Source organism: Ochlerotatus camptorhynchus, unplaced genomic scaffold, assembly GCF_037179485.1.
Source record: "Ochlerotatus camptorhynchus isolate MF236.1 unplaced genomic scaffold, CSIRO-AGI_Acam_v1.1 ptg001058l, whole genome shotgun sequence".
NCBI lineage: Eukaryota > Metazoa > Arthropoda > Insecta > Diptera > Culicidae > Ochlerotatus > Ochlerotatus camptorhynchus.
The window spans coordinates 1-22430 of record NW_027041470.1 but is presented as its reverse complement, the minus strand read 5'-3'; the positions used below and the strand labels follow the sequence as shown (position 1 = coordinate 22430).

At 35.5% G+C, this 22430-nt stretch overlaps 1 protein-coding gene across 2 annotated transcripts in view; it reads right to left on the bottom strand.

The window, feature by feature from the left end:
• The window catches only part of LOC135715966 (mediator of RNA polymerase II transcription subunit 12-like), a 40638-nt gene extending 19375 nt beyond the window's left edge, over positions 1-21263 (bottom strand). Inside the window, exons 1-5 of one of the 2 annotated variants that reach the window (XM_065238882.1) lie at positions 21165-21263; positions 19264-19758; positions 18968-19207; positions 18397-18697; positions 13669-13736 (exon numbers count right to left, since the gene is read on the bottom strand). In XM_065238882.1, coding sequence (XP_065094954.1) covers positions 13669-13736; positions 18397-18697; positions 18968-19207; positions 19264-19740 — 1086 coding nt within the window. In that variant the 5' untranslated portion in view covers positions 19741-19758; positions 21165-21263. The other variant, XM_065238883.1, reaches the window with a different exon arrangement.
• Positions 21264-22430: the final 1167 nt, after the last annotated feature.

Below are 22430 nucleotides of genomic sequence, written 5' to 3'. Positions count from 1 at the left end.
AATGTGGAGCGTTTAAATTAATTGTGACGAAAAAAAAATGTGTACGCACGATTATCAGACCTGTGCTTTCTTCACTGCTCTTTCCATGTTTCGCAAAATGGATAGACTAATAGCGAGAAAGCAGCGCACATGGTAGGGGAATTTACGTATTCTCGTCAATCTAAGCAGCGTCTGCACTTCTACTAGCATTTTCTCAGCGTCACACACATATATGATGTGTCTGTTTGTTTACATTCATCTGCTGCTTGCTTCTCTATCCATTCCAATCGACAGAATTTTTCAAAACGTTTTGAAAGCGTTTTTACAACGCTCCAAACTTCTCAGGTGAGTGTGACTATTGTCGGCAGCCTCTTTTTCTTCGGCAACCTTCCCATTAGAACTGCGTGTTAACCAGCTGTTCTATTATCGGCAACTCGAAATCAACCCCATTTTGTAGTGCGTATGCTTTATTTGAAGAAAAATGTAGCATTACTGGATTGCTCGATCGTTCAAATATAATCAGATTGAAGCTGAAAGGCTAAACAATCGTTTGGACACATTCAGGGAAGTGCGTTGATGGGAAAACATAGTGAAATTAACGTTTAAATTTTGGTTGCCGAAAACAGTCAATGGGTGCCGAAGCCAACATTTACCCTACGTAAATTTTATTTCGCTTGGTTTTTCTGTTGAACGGAAATTGGAGAGAATCGAAGCAAGTGTGTGCGTCGTTCTACAATGTAATAAATTAAAAGCTTGGTGGTTTAGCGATTGCTGACGTTTATCGTACGCACAACACGTCACGTATACGTATCCCCAAAACGTTCCCATCGAAAAAAAAAAACTTCATAGCGGAAAATTTTCCTGATGAAAACAAATCACTAACACAATCACACTTTAGCAATCTCTATAGTCGAAAGCGTAGAGAGAACACGAAACAAAAAAACATGAAAAAAATCATTGCATCGTCTGCATGGACAACTTATATCATTCTCTAACATTGAATTAATAAATTTTTGGTTTACGTGAAATTGACAGGTCTTATGTGTCACACACATACCATACCACACATACCCCTTGTTGTAATTTTATAATATTTTATAATTCCATAATTCCGGGGTGTTTTATGCGAAATGAGTATTTGCAAACTTGGTTTAAATTGGTTGAAATGGTGACCAAACTTAGCAAATTTTCCATTTAATTTGAAAGTGATGTTTATGACTGATTTCATTATTCATAATCCAATCATACTTTTACCACAAAATACCATCCAGTATTTGTTGTAGTCTGCTGGTGCATTGATTTGAATCACGAATGTCTCCATTATAACCGTTGTGCATCGATGATTTATTCATAAACTGGTGTTGTAGTGTCAGTTAATAACTTTTTTCCAGCCTTAAGCTAGTATTATCAACACATGTTTAGGCTATCAGTAATTCAGTGGATTTTCTATGTCCAATCCCTTTAAAGTGTGTAATGGTGTAATTTCATCTGTACACTGTTAAATCAAGAAACAAAAATATGTAACAAAATGATCGGAAACAAGTAATTTTCAAACCAAGGAAATGTGGCACGGGAGAACAGGACAAAACTCCATCACATCTTCAGTTCATTCCTTTTCTATACTAGTAGACGCTAGAAAAGCATATCGTGTTTGTTTTGCTATGTAGAGCTAACTAATGAGTTTAATTATTCCACTATCGCTATTTTTTCATAAAGCTGCTTAATTCTACATGTTATTATGTATATACAAATGAAATACAAACATAAATGGAAACAACCTCAAAAGAACCAAACATTCTAAGCTACTTAAGAGAAAATAAACGTATCAAACAAAAAAGAAAAGAAAAACTGTACGGTCGCTGTCGCATGCCGAGGCAAGATTGATGGAAAATCTTCTAGTAAATCACTTGAAAAGAGAGTATATTACACAGACACATTCCCATTCATATTCTTGCTATTGGCATTAAAGAAGAAAAAGCCTTTTTAGTCTTTTGTTTTTGTTTGGTCGAAAATGCTGAGCCAAGCATTAGCAAGAAGAAACAGTTTGGGTACTGTATTGTTGATTATTTATTTATGAAAAACTGTGCTTTAGTGAATCGCTGTCCTGTTGGAACTGTGGTGTTGGTGTTTTTTCACAGAAGGTATTGTTTTGTGAAGCATGGAATTTTTAATGTTTTTTTTTTTTCGAAAAATATGGCATGATTCCTCTGTGAAGTCTTCAATACAAGTGTAGAATTTTGATCTTGATGCTTTAAGCAGGTACCAAATTTTGAAGAATAGATCAGCATTTTCCAGAAGATTCTTGCAATAACGAAAAGAGGCCAGTTTGTCGATAATGAATTTGATTTTTGCAGGGACTGATACTGCCATTGGAAGATATGGGACTACAGCTACTACAGTTACACAAAGGATTTGTTTTTGTACAGAGTCACATCAACACACAGTCCACGCTATTAGTGATACACATTGTTAACATCGACATAGGAAGAGACAGAGATATACAGAGGTGGTACAGGAAAGTACACGATTTTTCACTAGGGACAACCCAGCTTAAGTACACACACAATACACATTGATTACGGGGAGAAAAGTAAGAAAGTTGTCAATTTGCTTTTCTATTATTAGAAAAGATAAATGTTCGTAGGTTTTGTTTTTGATTGGGTTCGTCATAGTTTGGCACTCAATCTACGGGTAGGATAAGCTTTGCATACATCAATTTATATAGAAGGGAAAAGTTTCAGTACTGACTAGACACAGTTGAAACGCATAGTGTAAAGTACGACTATTAAGATTTTTACAAGCGTATTGCTACCGATCCGATTCTGATACTGTTACGTAAGGAGTATGAAGATTCAAAGAAGGAAATTGTTCTACGGAAGAATTTTGTATACAGACAAGACATCCCTGCCCATTGTACCAATGCGTTTTTTATTGTTTTTTGAAAAATAATCAAATTTCATTAAGGTTTTGAACTCGAATCGCCAATTATTCAAGACAATATGCTTAGCAGGTTCAGCTTTTTGCGCACTTTTTTATATTCTAGCGAGCATAATTGTAGGCAGTGTAACAAATTATTTAAACGGAAATTACTAAAATTAATTAAATAATACCAAACATTAATTTCCTGTATTTTTTTATAAACACCGATCTACGAATAAATTGGAAACACAGTCACGAATCTTGATGCTTTACGGGTGCGGAGAATGTTTCGTTAATTTTCGTTGAAAAATCATTTTCGCATTTTATTCTAGGGCTTCTTTTTTTCTCGGTGTGGGTTTCATTGGAATTAAAAAAATAAAAACATACAGTAAACTGAACCAAACTCCAAAAGTAGGTCTTCAAAAGGAGAGAAATGTGTATTACTGCTTAGATAGCTCATTAGACTAAGTGTGTCACTTTTGGCTCTTGGGTATACGATTTTAAGGGTGGTGTTTTTAATTTCACGTCGTAACTTTAAGTGTTTTAATAGCGGCATCCACTCCCACGAAATATGGATGTTATAATTTCGTTACAATCAACATATTTCGGTTTGTTGCATACAACATAAAATGCCGTAACCTTTTTTGTACTAGCGGTTTCTGATGCAAAAATCAACAATGATGATAATCTATTGTTGTCAGGTTAAATTTGGAACTATACAGGATGTATGTTGATAGGTGGCTGGGTCCTTTCCCAGTACGGTCTAGACATTTTAACGTGTTAGAATATTTCTAGACATCTCTTGGAATATAGTAACATTGTACTTGCCATATGAACACAACAACAGTACAAGTATAGAAAGCTCTAATTAACAGAGATAAAAAAAAAATACAGGGAAATATTCCTGTGCTCTTATATTGAAAGTATAAATATTTGAACCAAAAAACCAAGCTACGAAAATTAGCTTTGATATATCTATCTTCAAGTAGCCAGTTGATTCCCAAATTTATCGAGGAGAATTGTGGAGTTGATTTTTTTTCCGCTTTAATAAGCATCCCTAATAAGCGTTATCAACAGCCCTGGAAGTGCACAAAGTAAACAAACTTGAAGAGGTAGACTTTTAGTTAAGTTGATAAAGTCTTCATTGATGAACAATTTTTGGATCTTGCATTAATGAGCATTAGTGTTAATTTTACCAACAAACTATAATCATAACGAGAAAATTCAGTTCTTGAGTTAAAGTTTTTGGTTGGTATTAGAGAATACATATTAAGCTTAAATAGTGTTTGTAGATGTGCTGAAAATACTAATTTTTCCACATAAAAATCAACAATGGTACATCTTACCTCCAACCCAATCAACCATTCGTGTGACACAGAACTAGTATCACTCAAGAATATCATACTTGTTTGAGTCAGTGTGCTGCAGTTATATCACTAAATAATAACAAATACAGCCAATAAACTGTAAACAGAAAATGGTGGATTTGGCACTTCTTTACCTTCAGAGCGGAACATGAAGCTATTAGCACTGATTTTTTGCATGAAGGTGCGTCATTTTCCAGAGCAGCGTTTTGAAAAAAATGAACACTTTAAGTCTATTTCCCCCTGCCGATCTTAATAGCTAAATAAGTGCTGAAGCCGTCATTTCACCAATTTCGTGCACGTAGTTATCCATGAAAATATCTTAGAAATCCTGGATTAAGGCATAAATGCGTAAGTCTCTTGGCAGATCAACTAGAATACGACTGCGTCGCACCATTCAATTCGTTTCCCTATCCACACGTTTTTTATGGCAAACTTATCGACAAGGCTATAATAGCGAACAAAAACATTCGGTTGCTCACGAAGAGGCAACCCACACCAACAGTCATTCCGTTTAAAGGTCTTGCCGGCAGAACTGAAAAAAGCATTGATGCCGGTGAATTTCATATCATAAAAAAAATCTCAGTAAATAACATTAAATTTGTGACAATAGTCCCCAAATAGTGCGTCATGGTTAAAATTATTTAATATTGATATCATTCATGCGATTGGTTTGCTATCAAATAAATGTCAGCACATTTCTCAATTTAAAAAAAAGTATTTGTATGAAAATGATAAGCTTATTTTAAGTGTTCACAATTGTTGGCCGACATGACACAGACAGTTTATGTAATTTAGGTGATAATAAAAAGTCAATGGTATGCGGTATAAGGTGGAATTGTATGGAATTTCACGAAACTTTTGGGTTTTGTCTATGAAAACAGCAGAATTATGAAAGTTCAACAACAGTTTTGTTGGCTAGATCTCTAAATTGAAAACAATATTAAATCAGCAAATTTTGCTATTTCTGATTTTTATTGTCGGAAATTGAAAATTTCGTTTTGCTTCGTTTCATATCGTTTAGGGTAGATGTACTAGTATATAGCGTATAGCCATGACAGGTACACCTACCCTAGTCAACAATTGATCAGAGCTAAGCACTGTTCATTAAAGAAAGTGGACACCTGTTTATCAATGGTTTAGGGTTAAAACGTAACGAAAAATTGTGAATTTTCGGTGAGTGTTTATTTTGCCAACACACCTGCAAAAAAGTGAGAAATTTCGAACGATGGGTCGGATCAGCTTATCAACTTGCAGATTAATTCTGCTCAAATGGGTTTTCCGAAAAGTTGCCGTTTCGAGAATTGGCAAAAAGCGTGAAGTGCAGTAAACCTACAGAGTTGAAGATTGTTAAGAAGTTTGGAGAAACGTGTTCTCTTGAAGATTAACCGAAATCTGGGCGCAAAAAGGGACATCGGACCAGAAAAAGGAGCCAAAAATTTGGACATTAGCGTCGGAACTGTGCAGAATATCAAAACAACGTAACAATATCAGAATCTACAAGAAGCAAAAAGTATCAAAAAGGACGGATTCACAGAAAGCTTCTTCAAAAATACGGCCATGGAACTTGTATGACGTTCTGCTTCAAAAGCCGAACCGGTGCATTTTGATGGACGACGAGACGTACGTCAATTTGGATACCAGTACTTTTCCCTGGCCGCAAATTTTCAACGCTGAGCAGAGAACAGATGTGCCTGATGATGTGCGACACATCCGAACCGAAAAAGTCGATTTTGTATAAAAATTCCAAAATCCCCCAAACTACCCTGAACTGCGTCCTATCGAAAGATACTGGACAATAATAAGACGGCATCTTAAGAAAGATGAAAGAGAAGCAAGATCTGTTGACTGCTTCAAGAAAATTTGATCTGCAGCACAACGAAAAGTTAAGAAGAAAGTTGTGCAGAATCTAATGGGCGTTATCAAGAGAAAAGTCCGAGCGTTCTTCAGAAATGAGAAGTAAAAATTCAAACTCACGTGAAATCGGTCATATATATCTTGATTTTCATTTACATATATAAAGTAAACTTATGAATTTGTTCTAAAATAAATATTTTCCATCGAGAAACAGGTGTCTACCTTCATTAATGAACAGTCCTCAAATTAATGATTACGGAAAATTTTGAAGAAAATTATGCTTAAATTTGATTTCACATCATCTTACAGAATCACACGTATACAAATAAGGTGAAAAATCCAAATTTGGAAAGTTTATATAGAATTTAAACCTTGTTTCGCTGTTGTTGGGGTTTCAAATAGCATACACCTAGTCACTGAATAAAGAAAGGGTGGATTGCGTAACTTAATGAGTGCTCTGCTAGTTGTTTTAGTTTAAAAACCTTAGTTAGAAACCTTAGCTCATGGTGTCAAGGTTGCAAATACTCATTTCAGCTAAAATAATGTTTTTCGGAATAATAAAACCAAAATCTGCTATGCTGACATGTTCAACTTGTAACTTACAGGAGGAGGTTGCAAAGTATGCGTTTGGAACATAAAACCTGTAAATTTTGCTTTCTATGAGACACAATCAGCAATTTGCTGATTGCTGAGTGAGTGAGTGAGTGAGTGAGTGAGTGAGTGTGTGAAAAATCGCTGATTGTGACTCTCATGAAGTGAAATAAACAAGTTTTATATGTCAAACAAATTCTTTGCAACTTCTTCTTGTATCTTACCAATTCAAAATATGATCATAGCATCTAATTAGTTCATAATTAAAAAAATCATTGTTTTACCTGTAATGAGTATTTGCAACCTTGCATGGTGTCTGTAACATTTCTTTGGATAGCTGATATTGAAATTTATTGCTTATTGGAACCTTCACAACAAAATTAACAACTCCGATTGCTATGCTTTCGTGCATTAGGAAATTGTTGGAGAAAATGATCCTTCGGAGACTCGATCAGTGGGTCGAAGCAAAAAACTTGCTATCAAATTCACAGTTTGGGTTCCGCAAGAGCAAAGGAACAAACGATTGTCTAGCGCTACTTTCCACAGATATTCAACTGGCCTTTGCGCACAAGGAGCAATTGGCTTCAGTATTCTTGGACATTAAGGGGGCTTTTGATTCAGTTTTCATTGAAATTCTGTCAGACAATCTGCACAGATGTGGACTTTCTGGAATTTTAAATAATTTCTTGTACAATTTGTTGTCAGAAAAGCAAATGAACTTTTCCCTTGGACAACTGACAACTTCCAGAATTAGCTACATGGGCCTGCCCCAAAGTTCATGTCTCAGCCCTCTTCTTTATAACTTTTATGTCAAAGATATCGACAACTGTTTGGCAGAACAATGCACGCTAAGACAACTTGCAGATGACGGTGTGGTTTCCGTAAGAGGTCCACATGCCGTGGACTTGCAAGGACCATTGCAAAGTTCCTTAGATAACTTGTCTTCTTGGGCTAGGAATCTAGGGATCGAATTCTCGTCGCCGAAAACTGAACTGGTAGTGTTTACTCGAAAGCGGTACCCAGCCCAAATGCAACTTAATCTTTTGGGCAGAAACATTCATCTACAATTCCACCAAACATTCCAAACTAAAATCTAAGTACAATTCCACCATTTGCCTCGTCGACCTTTTGTCTATTTCGGCGTTTTTTTGCCTTTGGCCCTTTTGTTAATTTGTTTTTTTATCCCTCTAAGGTCAATTCGACCTTTTGTCCATTCGTCCTTTTTAATCCCTACGTTCAATTTGAAACTTTGTCTATTCGACCCTTTGTCCTTCGACCTTTTGTCCTTCGACCTTTTGTCCTTCGACCTTTTGTACATCGACCTTTTGTCCTTCGACCTTTTGTCCTTCGACCTTTTGTCCTTCGACCTTTTGTCCTTCGACCTTTTGTCATAGATTCATCTGAGGCCAGGAGGAATAATAAAAAAATTAAATTTCTTTTATTTTTTCCGTTCTGTTTTTTTCATTCTACGTTCAATTTGTTTACAAATTATGAAACTTTATAGCGTAGCAGAAATTCCTGTTTTTGTGGAGCTTTTCACGACTCTACACACAATGAATATTTCAAAGACGTCTGTGAAGTTTTACCGAAATCTCAATAGCTGAACGTTTTTTTGCAAATTACCGAAATGTACAACAAGCGTTCAGCTGTTGAGATTTCCGTAAAGTTTCACAGAAATATGTGAAATATTCTCAGTGTGTAAGCTTTGAAGTATCATTTCTGAGTCAATCGCAACTGTTTGAATCGATCAGACGTGTGCTTCTCAGATTTGCCTTGAACTTTGCATAATTCTTTGTTATAACATTTGTAAATGTTTTAAAATGTTTTAAATTTGTGTGTTTGTTGTTTAGCTATTCAAGTGATCAATTCACAAATACATTTTTACAAACATACTTGGGGCACAGCAACTTTAATGAAGCAATTTTCAAAACAGTTGTTACTATGATCTACAGCCAAGGGCACGCTTATTTACTGTCATTGTTTACTATGAATTAGCTCACTTCACCGTAATCGATAAAAAATAATACTGTCGTCCTTGAATGAGAGTGAAAATAATTTACGCTTCTCATAACGGTTGGCATTATCAGTGCTAGCATACAGGCTGCCATACTAAGTAGGATTATTAAGGCCCACGCACATTACATCCGTTAGTGATACGTTGTGGAAAAATGACAGTTAAATATATTGTCTAACTATCAGATTTGTCGCAACGGATGCAATGTGTGTGATCCGCAATTAAGCTTTTTGCATTATATCAGCTCTATAATAGTATTTTGTTCTGTATAAGCAATGCATCACTGGTTTATTTGTTCATAATATAAATTATGTTGGCTTTAATATGGTTGATTATACATGATGATATAGTTAAACCAGCCAGAACTGTAGATTTGATTGTGCATTGTACAGGGAGGTTTGTCCCTGCAGTTCAAGGACGCTTGATATAAGAAATATGATGCATTTGAATATTGACGGGTTGTGCTTGTCATGCGTAGTCTAAAAAAAAATGCATATAGAAAATTATTACAAATTTTGTTAATTTATTTTGAATCGTACAAAAAACAATTTTTTATGATTCATAGTTTTGTATCCAAAAGAGCAAATTAAATCGGATAGCTAGTTTAGTTATTGCAAATAAAGTTCTATTTTCAAATTAAATCGTTAACAGTGTAAATTTAAATTTGCTTGTAAAGGTTGAACATGAAAAAATCTCTCAGTAGGCATTGGTGGTCAGGATGAGTTCATTTGTTTACGTCATGGCTTCACCGGAGCACGCACGTCGCGATTCGATCTTGTACGCTTGAAATGAAAATCGTGCTTTCGATCAAATTTCTATGTAGGAATTTTATACCTCGGTTGACCGGAATTCCTTGTCTGGCAAGCAATCTGCAGTTGTGGGCTGAAAAGCGAAACTTTCGTTACTTCTGGGACCATGAACCAGAAAATTTACCAGTAAGAGTGCCTACGAAAGAGACTACTGACTTTTTGGAGCAGCATGAGGTGGATTGCCTATTCTGGCCGGACTTCGCAAGTTGCCACTACGCAAATTACACCAACCAGAGCAGTGGTACAGCGAAAATGGCGTCACAGTGGTTCTCAAGAGGATGAATCCGATCAATACTCCAGAACTAAGGCCAATTGAGAAATACTGGTCAACTGTGAAGCACATACTGAAGAAAAAAGGTGAAACTACATTTGACCTGGAGGATTTCAAGCGGAAATGGAATTTGGCATTCAAACAGTTATCGTGTAAAAGATGATGGGCCGTGTACGAAGAAAAGTTTGAGTAAGAAGTAAAACTGAACCAATGGTCTCACAATAAGCATACTACCTACTTACGTATAGCTGTTACATTGAACTATGAAAAATAAAACGCATTTTTAAACCCCACCGTTCGTGTTCAGATTTTTCCGTGTTCAACCTTTTTGATGATTTTCACGTTTGGGCGTATGAACCCTTTTTTGTGAATTTTATATGATTTATCGATCGGTATATATCAATAAAAAAAAATTAATACGGTCGCATTTTGGTTCTCCAGGTATTAGGAAGCATCAGAATGGTATTTCTCGACAGTAATTAATTTATAGTTGACTAAAAGTATTTCTGGTTGTGCGTAAATTGGTGGTGTGTAAATTATGACTTCAATTTACTGTCACGCAAGAATACCATTCTTATTCTACTTTACAACTGCTTCATTGCTTATGGCTGTTATATAAAACTGTATTTTTTATTTGCGGTTAGTTACAGGAAACTTGTCAATTTTGTTCATCAAAGATGTTCTAAAAAGTCATCATGTACAGCTTACTAATTACACTGAAGTCTTGAATGTAGAACAAAACTCTGAGTGAATTACGACATTTATTGAAGAAACCAATCCTAGCTGGAAGATGTAAAAAAAATATAAACCCAAAAACTAACTAGCAGAAACAAACGAACAGATGGTTTTCATGCATCAGTGAATATTGTGTGAAAGTAAGTATTGACGGTTGACTATTTGAATAAGTTTTCCGTGGTTGTGGCGTTATTTCAAATTGGGTCAAATTATTTCCGGGAAATATATATATATTTTGGTGAATAGTACCGATTTTAAGGCGAGTATAATCAACACGTTCAACTATTTTTTTTAGTTGCATAAAATCACATATGATAAATGTCCATAGGTCAGTGTCTTTAGAACGTTACTTTAAAAACAAAGATCATTTCAGTTTTCTTGATCAATATTTGTTTCCTTTCCTTAAGAATGCAGCACAGTGCACTTAATGTGTGATTAAAGTAATTTTTTGAAACTCTGTGCCAACAAGTGCTACTTTTCAACACTCTCTGGTTGAACGCTTCTTGAAATTATGGCATCCTAGAGGTCCAGAATGGTTATAATTTAAAGTTAAAATTAGTAGCAATTTAAACCAACCATTAGTTCCATGAATTTTTAATAATTTGTAATAACTCGCTGGAACAGTGGTACATATGCTTGACGAAGAGATGTTGGATAGAGGTGGCAGCCATGAATTCTGCCATTAGATATATTGCCTTTAGATTTTAACATGATGTGATGACTTTAATGCTCATTTATAATATGACCTCAATCCGTGGTAATTAACGATTCTTCCTGTGTATTGGTATACTACTTCTGGTTGTTTGGGATATCTGATTGTGCACGAAAAAAAAATGTATAGGTTCGCTCTCATCAAACAGCTTTGTAATCTGGGCTGGTACATCATATTTTTATTGAATTGTTCATGATTTTCTTCCATAAATACCTATCCGGGGATTTAATGACAGTGTCTAAAATAAAGACAAAGTCCATGAATGATTTCTTTTGAGAGTCAACTTTTTTTTAAATTTCTATCACTTTTAATCACTTCCTATCAATGGAAAATGCCATCTGTGTGCAAAAAAACCATCGACTAAATGGTTCATTACATTGAAGGATGTTATTCACCCAAAAAAAATTCCAATTCGTTTATTGGAAGGCTTAATCGCGTTAGCATTATGGAACCAATGTATCATAAACAATTGATTTACAGTAAATAGTCTACGTTTGTTGACTAAATATATAAATCTAGAACAAAACAATAATTTAGTTTGTTTTTACCTAAAAGTCATGTTGATTTAACCTAAAGATTAAATTTGAGCTTCTTTAGCATGTTTCGCTTCTAAAAACCTAAATTTGAGTTGATTCGGTTTTATATTTCGAAATACGATTTGAATCAATATATGATTTTAAAGGTTGCATTCAACTAAAAAAGGAATTAGTTTCAAACGAAATCGTGGATTCCAATCAATTTCGAACCAATATTGATTTTGAATCAACTACATCTTTAGTTTGAAATCAAACATATTTTTGCTAGAGTATACTCATTTCTCTCGGTGATACAATGACTCATTGGGTATGCCCTCTATAAAGTCAATAGTGAACATTTTTCGTAATTCTTTTGTTCTACTGCTGTCAGTTCTTATTATTTATACGTGCGGAGTCACTTGCTTGGAAGTATCTACACTCGTTCAGTAGTTTGTTAGCTATACCTAGCAAAGCTCTTTTGTTTCTGTAGCGCTCGCGAGAGTGAATTAATGTTCTCATGCTTCGTTGAGGAAAGGTGCCAAGTTCATGCTGGAACGTTGAATTCAAAGAAGTATTTGAACTGTTCAAAAGCGAGCCGTGAACATTCAGTAATCCGTTTTTTTTATATTGTATTCTCAGTTATTGTTGTTATATTGGAATACTTGGAAGAAAACATTTTCAGACATATTTTTTTTTTTAATTTTGTAATTAACCAAAACATCTGGAATGACGTCTAACCCACAACAATCGTCGTAATAGTGAATGTATGTCATGAGAAGCAGAACTGATGAAATTCACCACATTAAAAAACCCCAATTAAATGTTGGATACAATGCGGGAGGTAAACGGGAGGTTTGAACAGAGAGTTGTCCCCAAAATGAGTACAAGTACGTCTTTCTATTCAAAAATCAAATCATTATTTCAAAAATAAATAAAACACTTAAAAAAGTCAACTGCACGACCGGTTTGGCGGCGTTTTCTGGCTTTGCCAGGGAAAAATAGTGGAGTCTTAGAAATAAACGCACTTCCATTGAAGAACAACAGCGATACGTATTGAACAGAGGAGAAAAAAGAGAAGAGCTGATATTTCCATCCGACACCGAGAATTGTTGTGAAAAAAGTAACATAAACCGTAAGTGTACTATAGGAAAATCTACTTTTTGCAACATAAAATGAGAAACATAATTCATTGAAGGGCTTATTTTCTAGCAACAATAAAGGAAAGGTTGAAGTGAAAAGTTTTTCGAATATCAAAGAATTAAAATAGTAAGAAATGTCTAGGTATGCAACTGAATCGAAACACAAGGTAAGAGTTGAAATAACAAAACTATTTGTAGAATCAAACCGAAATGCACTCTAGTTAACGAGGTACGATTTTTCAACGTTGACCATTCGTAGGAGAAGTCTTTGCGGGATGTTGGATTCGATTGTTTGGCTCATTTATTCTCAAGTCACCCTAATTATTCATGTATTAATGTAGTTGAAATTCGGGAAGCAATCTTTAACAGGTAATTGATCAAACGAGGCTGGAGTACGAAAAAGGTTTTAACAAATGTAAAATATCATCTCAAACAACTAGAATATAAAATAACGAAAAACGGAACTAACTGACGGTCGAATCAGGGGAAACGCATTAAAAATTATCTATTGATTGAAAGTAGCTCATAAAGATTGGAAAACAAACTTTTCTTACTTTTCAAAACAGTGGGCAGGTGGGTGTGTAAAATTAAATATCTTTCAACGAATCATCGTTCTAAATCGTGAATTTCAAACATTCGATTGGACAGCGGTACAGTGAATCATGGTACGCTTTTATGAAATTTTCATGCAAGCGACTGCGTTTTTTGTTTTGGTTGAAATTCAGAATTTATGTAGTTTTGCGATGTTTTTTTAAGTAGTTACCTGCGTTTGGTGATCGGGGGCAGGGTGGCCCGTGTTGTCTAACAGTGTAGGGGAAGAAGGGCGAGCATCTAGCAACAAACAACATGAAGACTTGACATTTACCACAGCAGAGCAGAACTCGGACGTTTAGAACGGTGTTAGGCAAGTTTACCTCATATTAGAGAAACGCGTGGCCATAAAGGATATAACGTTCACGTATTGAAGAAATAAACAAATGCGAACGAAAAGTTCATACACACATAAACACGTGGCAAATTATACATACACACATCATTGGAGGGGACAATTTCACACCACAAAAGGGAAGTGCACATGTTACGAATGAGTTTGATCTTTGTGTAATTGATCTAGGATGATTTAAGGAGTGCCAATAGCAAGAAATTCAATGGGAGCTTTAGAACACCCACAACGTCCATGGATATGTGGGTGCCAGTGTGTATCAACTTTTTGTTCCTGTTATTAGGGCTTACTTGCCTTCGCACCATCTAAACGTTCTGTTTTTTTTGTTATATCGTTAAATATTCTCATAATAATTGATCTTATAAATAAAAAATATGAAATGTTACATAAATGAACGGAAAACTTTTCGAACAAAACCTGAACATAATCATAAGAAGTACATATAGGATAGAAGAATATAGAGCTTTCGCAAATGGTGCGCACACTGAACATTTAAAGCTTTTCTTCGGCTTAATCATTATCATACTTCGATTAATGAAAAAAAGAACGAATCAAACTGATATGGAATCAAAGAATTGCTGACTTCTAATGATGCAGTTAGTTAGCCATCTCCCTCAAACTCTAAACTGACAAATCGAAAAGCATACTAGAAAGTCCAATCAACGGAGAGGATCGAAAATAGAAGAAATTACAAAATCATAACGTTAAAGGAGGTGTGCAAAATTCAAAAAAATAAGAATTTTGTTATCGCTGCACGCAAAAATCAAACGTATCGAGAATATATGCAGTTGGCGAGTAATTGTAGCTGTAGATTAAGTATTTCATGAAAGAGATAATCTGCATCTTGTTTATCTGTAGTTCAATGTATATAGTACTATTTTGTAGTTACTTATGCTGTGGGAAATGTTCAGTTTCAATCGTAATGAGAATGAATGTGTTTGAGAAGAATCTATATGAGTAAATATTAAAAACCGGAAGCAAACGGATTGAATCGATACACTTTATGTCAACACAAGGATGATTTCTATGGCAGAAAGTACAGAGAACGGATTCAATCGGTTTCGGGAAATTGTATTGACCTCGGATGGTTGGTTTATGGACATAAGCAAAGTTCTGCTTGCTGCTTCAACTTGTGCGTGTCGGTGGTGTATATAAGAGTAGAAGGCATGCAAATAGGTAGAAGCATGTAGTAGATTATGTACAAGAAATAGTTGGTGTATTTTGTGTTGTATTCTCTACCAAATTATTGAGCATTTGGTATTTCTGGGATGTGTAAAAGTTCGATTCGGTATTTTTGTTTTCACCATACTCTGTAAATTTAAATTTGTCTAAAAGTACACTGAGATCTAGATTTTGGTAACACTCAAGTATATGGCATATCTCATCGATCTGATATTACATGTATCTTATTATTTGTCAAATTGACAAAACAATGCGTATTTTGGGAAATAGTTCGTACCAAAAAATGAGATGTGTGATGGAGTGGAAACGATAATTGCACCTTTTTTTTTTAATCCAATGTAAAACTACATTATGCGACATTATGCAATCGTTGACGTTGTAGCTTTTTGATCTATGAATCACTTTGTCATTCAGTTTAAAATTACATTTACTGCCATTCAAACTTTGAAATTTATTAAAATTTTGAGATTTTTTTAAATTAATAAAGCAGGACATGTTTTGGTCATTGACACCAAATCGTAATGTTGACGGCTAATTTGATTTTATGTGACTAATGGTAACATAAATAGTACATTACCGATCACTTCATTCGTGTAATTTAAAAATCATTCACAACTAGAACTTCATAATTTGAGGCAACCAAATTTGACAAATCATGTGATTTTGGTTAAGTTGTTGTTATTCTTGGTAAATGATTGTTTAAATGACGAAAATGTTCATTCATCATTTTCTGTGCAAAAATAACAAATATATACTACAAAAATTTTTTTTTTCAAAATTTGTTGTTCTTCGCCTTTTGTCAACTTTTAAGTGTCCAAGGTTTGAAATATTTAAAATGTTTGCGTTTTTCATAAAATTAAAATTAAATCAAAAATATTGAATAAGAAACGTTTATGTTTTTTAAAGATTTAAAACTAATTTCAATTTATTTTACAAAATAACTAGCTAAATTTTTTTCTGAGAAAGACTTATTTTTCCCTATCACTTAGTTTCAGAAGTCATTTCGATTAGAAGTGACGTTTTCGATTTATTGAAAAATGTAAAATAAGTCATTTTCAAACAAAATTCAATATTGAAAATGGGCGAATTGCAGCACAAATGTGAATGATTGTTAATAGCAAACAATTATGCAAAATTTCATGCTAATCCAAGAAGGTCGAGTCTGATTGAATCGTCATTTGGCGTGGAATTGCTCCGTTCCTACTTACTCCAGACTATCACTTGCCTCGGAGTACCTTAACCTAAATCGAACTTATTTTAATCCCAGAAATACCGATACTAATCGACTTCAAAGTTTCGTTTATTCCAGTTTACTCAAATAAAAATAAATTCTAGCGTAACATTTGAAAAGGGCCTATGTCCAAACTGTAAACAAACCAGAAAAAGAATTTAAAATTTTCCGCTACTATTCTAGGCATTTATATTGTTCACAATAACAATAGAACCTGTATCTCAGTATACAGCATCCAAAATATGCAAAAAAATTTCAAAAATATATGATAATCGATAACAATTTAATTTTATAAATTAATAAGCCTCTTTGTGAATCTTTTAATTGATAGTCCCTTTTTGTTAAGCCGTTGTGCTTGCCATCAGATATGGTACGGCCTATGCTAAGCCTTTTCGCAACGTCAAATAGATTCAAAACAAATCATCGGCCCTGCCTCAAGCAGTAGGGCCTAGCTTTGGCATAGAAAACTTTCAATCGTCGGCCCTTCTACGTCACTACCCAAGTAACAATTATGGTTTTATGAGGGTTCTGTAGATCATGATTTAGACTTGTAGAATGCTTTAAAACCACGATAAAACTAGCAATGTTACTTGGGTAGGCTTATCGAAAAAATGAAAAAAATGAATGGTTTACTTTTTGGCGTGCGGACCTATTAATGAATCGAAAAATTTATTTGATCGGCCGTTTCGAAAATCGTGTTATTTTTAATGATTTTTATCGAATATGCGGAACTTTCCTACACGATTAGTTGCTATCAATCGGTACTATAGAATGGTATGAAAACCCGATTTGTTTACGTTTTGGACATAGGCCCATTTCAAATGTTACTCTGGAATTGTTTTATTTGGTTGAAATTGACAGTGTCAGTTTCACATATTGGGAAAGAGCCCCACATATGGGTAGCGTTGCAGCGTCAGCTTTATTTGAGTAAACTAAAAATGAAAGGTACATATCACATTTATAATAACTTGGCTCTGTAAAGTTTATTCAATTGAGCCTGTACAAATAATTCAATTCATAAAAAAATATCACATTAACCTCAAGCTGGTTCCATCATTAAGATCGGATTGTTGTGTTTGTGCTTAAGGTATATGAATTGGCATTGGCATGATCATTAAAATTTAAATGATTATACCTACATTTTTATTCATATAACTTGCCCGGTTTTCTTTAAACGCGAATGTGTAACCCCGCTTGTTGATGTGTGTTTGTGTCAGTGAATGAAATCGTTTGCAAAAGAGAGAGGCAATAGAGAAGAGAAGCAAGCAGAAAACCTTTGATTGGAGATTTTTGTTCTCTTCTTTATCGGAAACCACCATTTTTTTACTGGCATTTCCACATTTGAGTGTAGTTTAATTGTTTCGCAATCGGTTTGAAAGAAAATGGCGATTATTTGATTAGCGTGCGCCATGTTGTTAGATGGGTTTTCTGTATGTAACAAATGTCAGGTGAAACAATAACAACAGCGTGTGGTTCGAAAAATGAAATAAACGCAAAACAAAAGAAGGTAAAAGTCAATGAAGACATAAAGAAAACGGGAGCTGTAGTTACTATAGCCAATCGTAGAAAAAAGGTTGCATACAGTGATTTTGTGAAAGTAAAATCTCAAGCCAATTTAAACAGTTTGTTTGGAATATGGCTGCACTGGTGGCAGAGCGCAAGTGTTTCAGAACGGAAAACCAAAGTGTCTATTCTTATCAATGCACTCAAATCTGCAGATATAGCTTCTCTAGTATTCCAGATAAAGGACTGAAAATGTTCAGTGTTTTGTTTGCATTTTCCGATGAACTAAAAGAACACAGGCATGGTAGCGTTCCTCACAACACAATAGTGTTCAACGACCGATTGGGTGGTCAATGAATTGAACTGAATGGTAGTAAACAATATCTGCAGACCAGTTTTTGAAGGAGTAAATTTTATGTTTTTGGTTTGGGTAAAAGTCGAACAAAATAAACGAACACAAGTAGGATAAACAACTGAATTCAGATGAGAAGAGTTGGATGAAAATTGGAAAGAATTTCTCTCGAATGAATGAAGACGAGTTAAAGAAAAGTTGATATACCGAACCCAAATGAAGGTTGAAGAGAGAAAAAGTCGAAAGAAAAAGAAGAAGAAGAAACATCAGGCGGACATACCTTTCCGTTGTGGGCCCCGTTGAGTCAAGCCACCCATGCCGCCCATGTTGTCCCGTGGCGGAGGTGGAGGTCCACGTGCACCGGGTCCTATCGCTCGTGCCCGATTGTTGTTGCTATTGAGTGCACGCTGGGCCATATTGTTGGCATTGGGGCCTTGATTACTAAACTGGTCGTTTGTATCTCTGAGGAAGTTCGATGGGACCAGACCACGTACGCCATCTAGCTCGCCCATGTAGAAACCGTCTTCATCCATTTCGCCATACACGAGTATGACGGCGCCGGTTTGGAAACTTAATTCCACCTGCAGTTGGGGTTGAAAGAAATCGGGATAGAGCCACATAAGTTAATAACGTATGCCACTACTTTGCAAAACATTCCGTTTTTTCTGCGAGGTTTTTCTTCCTCTCGCTACACACTGAATCTAAGTGTTGGGAAACTATGGAAAATAAATAAAATAACATGCAGCATGCAGGAATCGATCACATTGAACCAAAACGGGAGGTACGACTGTGTTCAAAATCCAAAAAGATTACACCCTGTCTCTCTCTATCCAAATATACTAGGGTCTCACCTCGGCGTCCACATTTGGACTTAGCTCTTGCGGATCATAATCGTACATGGCAATCATCCGCTTTACCGGCATGTTGGCATAGATATCGCCCCATCGATCTCGACTGATGCCTCGTACCGATGGTCCAACGCCACCCTGAGCACCATCTTCAATCTCCTGAACCATATTGTGCGGAACATAACCTCTTCGACCTCGCAACTCACCCCAGTAGAAACCGTCAGGGTCCTTATCGCCGTAGACCTACAAACAATAAATTAAATGATAAAATCCGCTTATTGCAAGCTATAGCATGTTACCCTTATTGTGTCACCCTCGCTGAAGGGCAGTTCCTCTTCACATGCGTCCGGATTGGGACTCATCGTTGCTGGATCGTAGTCGAAGAGTGCCATAAAGTATCGCGGCTTTTTAGACGCTCCTACCAGGTGAGCCGGAAACGCTGGCATCGTTTGAGGCGTCATTTGCTGACCAGGCACTGGACCACCCATCCTCTGCTGCTGTTGCGTTTGAGCTTGCATCTGCTGGTTGGGATTCATGGGCCGCTGTTGCCCTAATGGATTCCGATTCATCTGTTGTTGCTGCTGTAGTTGCTGTTGTTGTTGTTGTTGTTGTTGTTGTTGTTGCTGTTGCTGTTGCTGTTGCTGCTGCTGCTGCTGTTGTTGATGCTGTTGCTGTTGCGTTTGTTGTTGTGGGTTTTGCTGTTGATTCGTACTACTATAGTAGGGTTGATTTGGTCCTTGAGGATTCGTCTGACGTCCGACTTGGTTGGCGGGCATGTTCTGAGTCCGGTAGCCCTGCGATGCGCATATCCGGTGGTATGGAATGGAAATGGTAATACAGAAAAAATAAATAAAATATTAGCATTGCATCACTGAAGTGCATCACAACATGACTTTTCCGAGTACATTTCAGCACAAAGAATAGAATTTCAAGAGCCACGACACAAGCACATTTACGTTACTCAAATTGCAGTACACCGTTACAGGTTGGTTGCGTAGGCATTAGCCGACGTGGCTACGTGTTTGTATGTACAAGTATCCTGATCGAAGGTGTCTTTCGAATATTTACCAAATGGAAAATGATAAAGATTTGTTGTGAAGATCTGGTATACTGCTCTACGGTGTGATAAGAACGACTTTCGAGGTGGATACAGAACTACCTATGTACATTTGAATTGGCCTGGTGTTGTGCTGAATGAGCAGGACTTGTGAACGGTCTTCTACGGCTGGAAAGTATGATCTGAAACTATACACAAGGGCAAATAGGATTGCTCCAGAGTTCTAGTACGCCACTTTTGAAAGGTTGGCAGAGATGAAAGTACGTTTAGGGGCCTATAGATTTCATAGTTCTATCAAAAGGGTAGCTTTTATGAAGGTGATTATATTCGATTATTAACGATTTTGATAAATGAACAAATTCGGAATGATTAAAATATATCTCACAACTAAAAATTCCAAGTTTTGCGATAGGTAACGAAGATGACAAGTTTGTATAGTATTGGATATATCTTGAATCTCTAGCATATGTCATAGCATTTAGAATCTGATGTTAAGTGAAACCTTTAGAGTTACTGTAAAGTTGAAGAAATTATCAAGATTTGATCTAATTGAATATTGCCGAATATAAGTGTATCATTTATTCTACATTAATTTTGATCGTTGTTTTTATGAAAAAAGCTAGAAAAAAAAATGGAAAGAAAATTTCAAATAACTTACAACTTATCCAATATGCTTCTAACATTCATAAGAAATCATTCCAATTATAAAAAAAAAACTCAACGGTCGGTGCATATTACAAAAAACAAAAACAAAAACAAATTGAATCAATTGATGATCCAATCAACCGAAACTCCAGCAGCTACAACTGTGTGCATAGGCGACGAACTCTTGCCTTGGTCGCAATCCACCCTGGCTTTTAGCACTAACTAACGCAAACGAATGCACGACCTACGAAGCTTTGAAAGCTGACAACTGTTGTGAGATAATCATCGCACCGCTACGACCAACGGACGGCATCAAAAAGCGACAGCAGCCCGTCAGAAGTTACACTCACACAAGAAAGTTTTTGCCACCCTCACGGATTGTTGTTGTGAACGACATTACTGAAGAAATAACTGAAACAACTGATGACAAAGCATAATAGCAAACATATTTCACCGGCCCTGCTGGTTTTGATTCCCGATTTTATCAGGTTAACTCACGAGTATGTAGCACTATTACGATGCACTGTTACACAATAATGCTACAATATTTATGAACGGAGCTTCGAGACAGAGTGATTCACTGTTGGTGATATGTCGCGTACTGAACGAATACACGATTTGGTGGTTTTGAATGATAATGCGTTTCTGGTGTGCGTTTCAATACTATTGTCTGGTGTAAACAAATAAACATTGAAGCTTTGACATAGCTTACATTCAAACACGGGGATTGTATACTGTATATATTCAGGAAAATTTACGTACAGTAATCCTCTAAAAAGTACGGTACTTTATTAACGACCGCTGCCACCGTGTGTTGAAGATTCCGTACTTGCCACACAATAATTCAAATGCAAAAATCGTACAGACTTCGAAAGCTCTCATTTAATAACTGTGAAAGTACTGAAGTATCACTAAGTTGAGAGCCGGCGTAAGGTCCCAGTGGGGACGCAACAAAGTCTAAGATGAAGAATGCATTGCAACCCTCCTCCCTCTTAAAGCGTGACATAATATACGCATCACCCTTAACAGAGCAATGTATAATTTGTATAAATACAAAATTATCAATATTCCACCATACGATCAAACATCTAACGACATAAGAATTTATAATACGATTTTTTATCAACTCAAAATTAATCACATAAAGTCTCTTAATTTAGGAAGTGGACACTAAAACATACCTGTAACTTTTAATATTACATTTTATCCTTTAGTTTCTTTGCGAGAGGTTAATATTATGAGCCAAACATCTTTAAGAATAGCTTCAATTAATTATTTTTAAATACATAACTTTTGAATTAATACTCGAAGTAAGCCTCAATCTAAATATGTATTCTAAAGGTATAAAAATATTTATGGAGATTTCGTTTTTATGGCTTTCTCAGTCTAGGGTAATTCAAACAGTTAGTTTTTTTAGGGCAATGCAAAACTAACTGTTTGAATTACCCTAGACTGAGAAAGCCATAAAAACGAAATCTCCATAAAACCAGTCGAACAACCAAATCAAAAATATTTATTTTATTTTTTTCAGTTTTCTTAAACAAGTAAGAATTTAATATCGATTCATGGGATATTTTCAATATGTACCTATATATTGAAGCCTTTCGAGAAAAAAAAACCTTGAAAAAATGGTTTTACAAGATACAAATGTGCAAATTCATTTCATAATTGATGAGAACTTCTATGGAATTGCTCAAAATAGTAGCAACAGGAAATATCAAATTTATTGTTAATATAGTTAATGTTTTCTGGAGCTATAAAAAT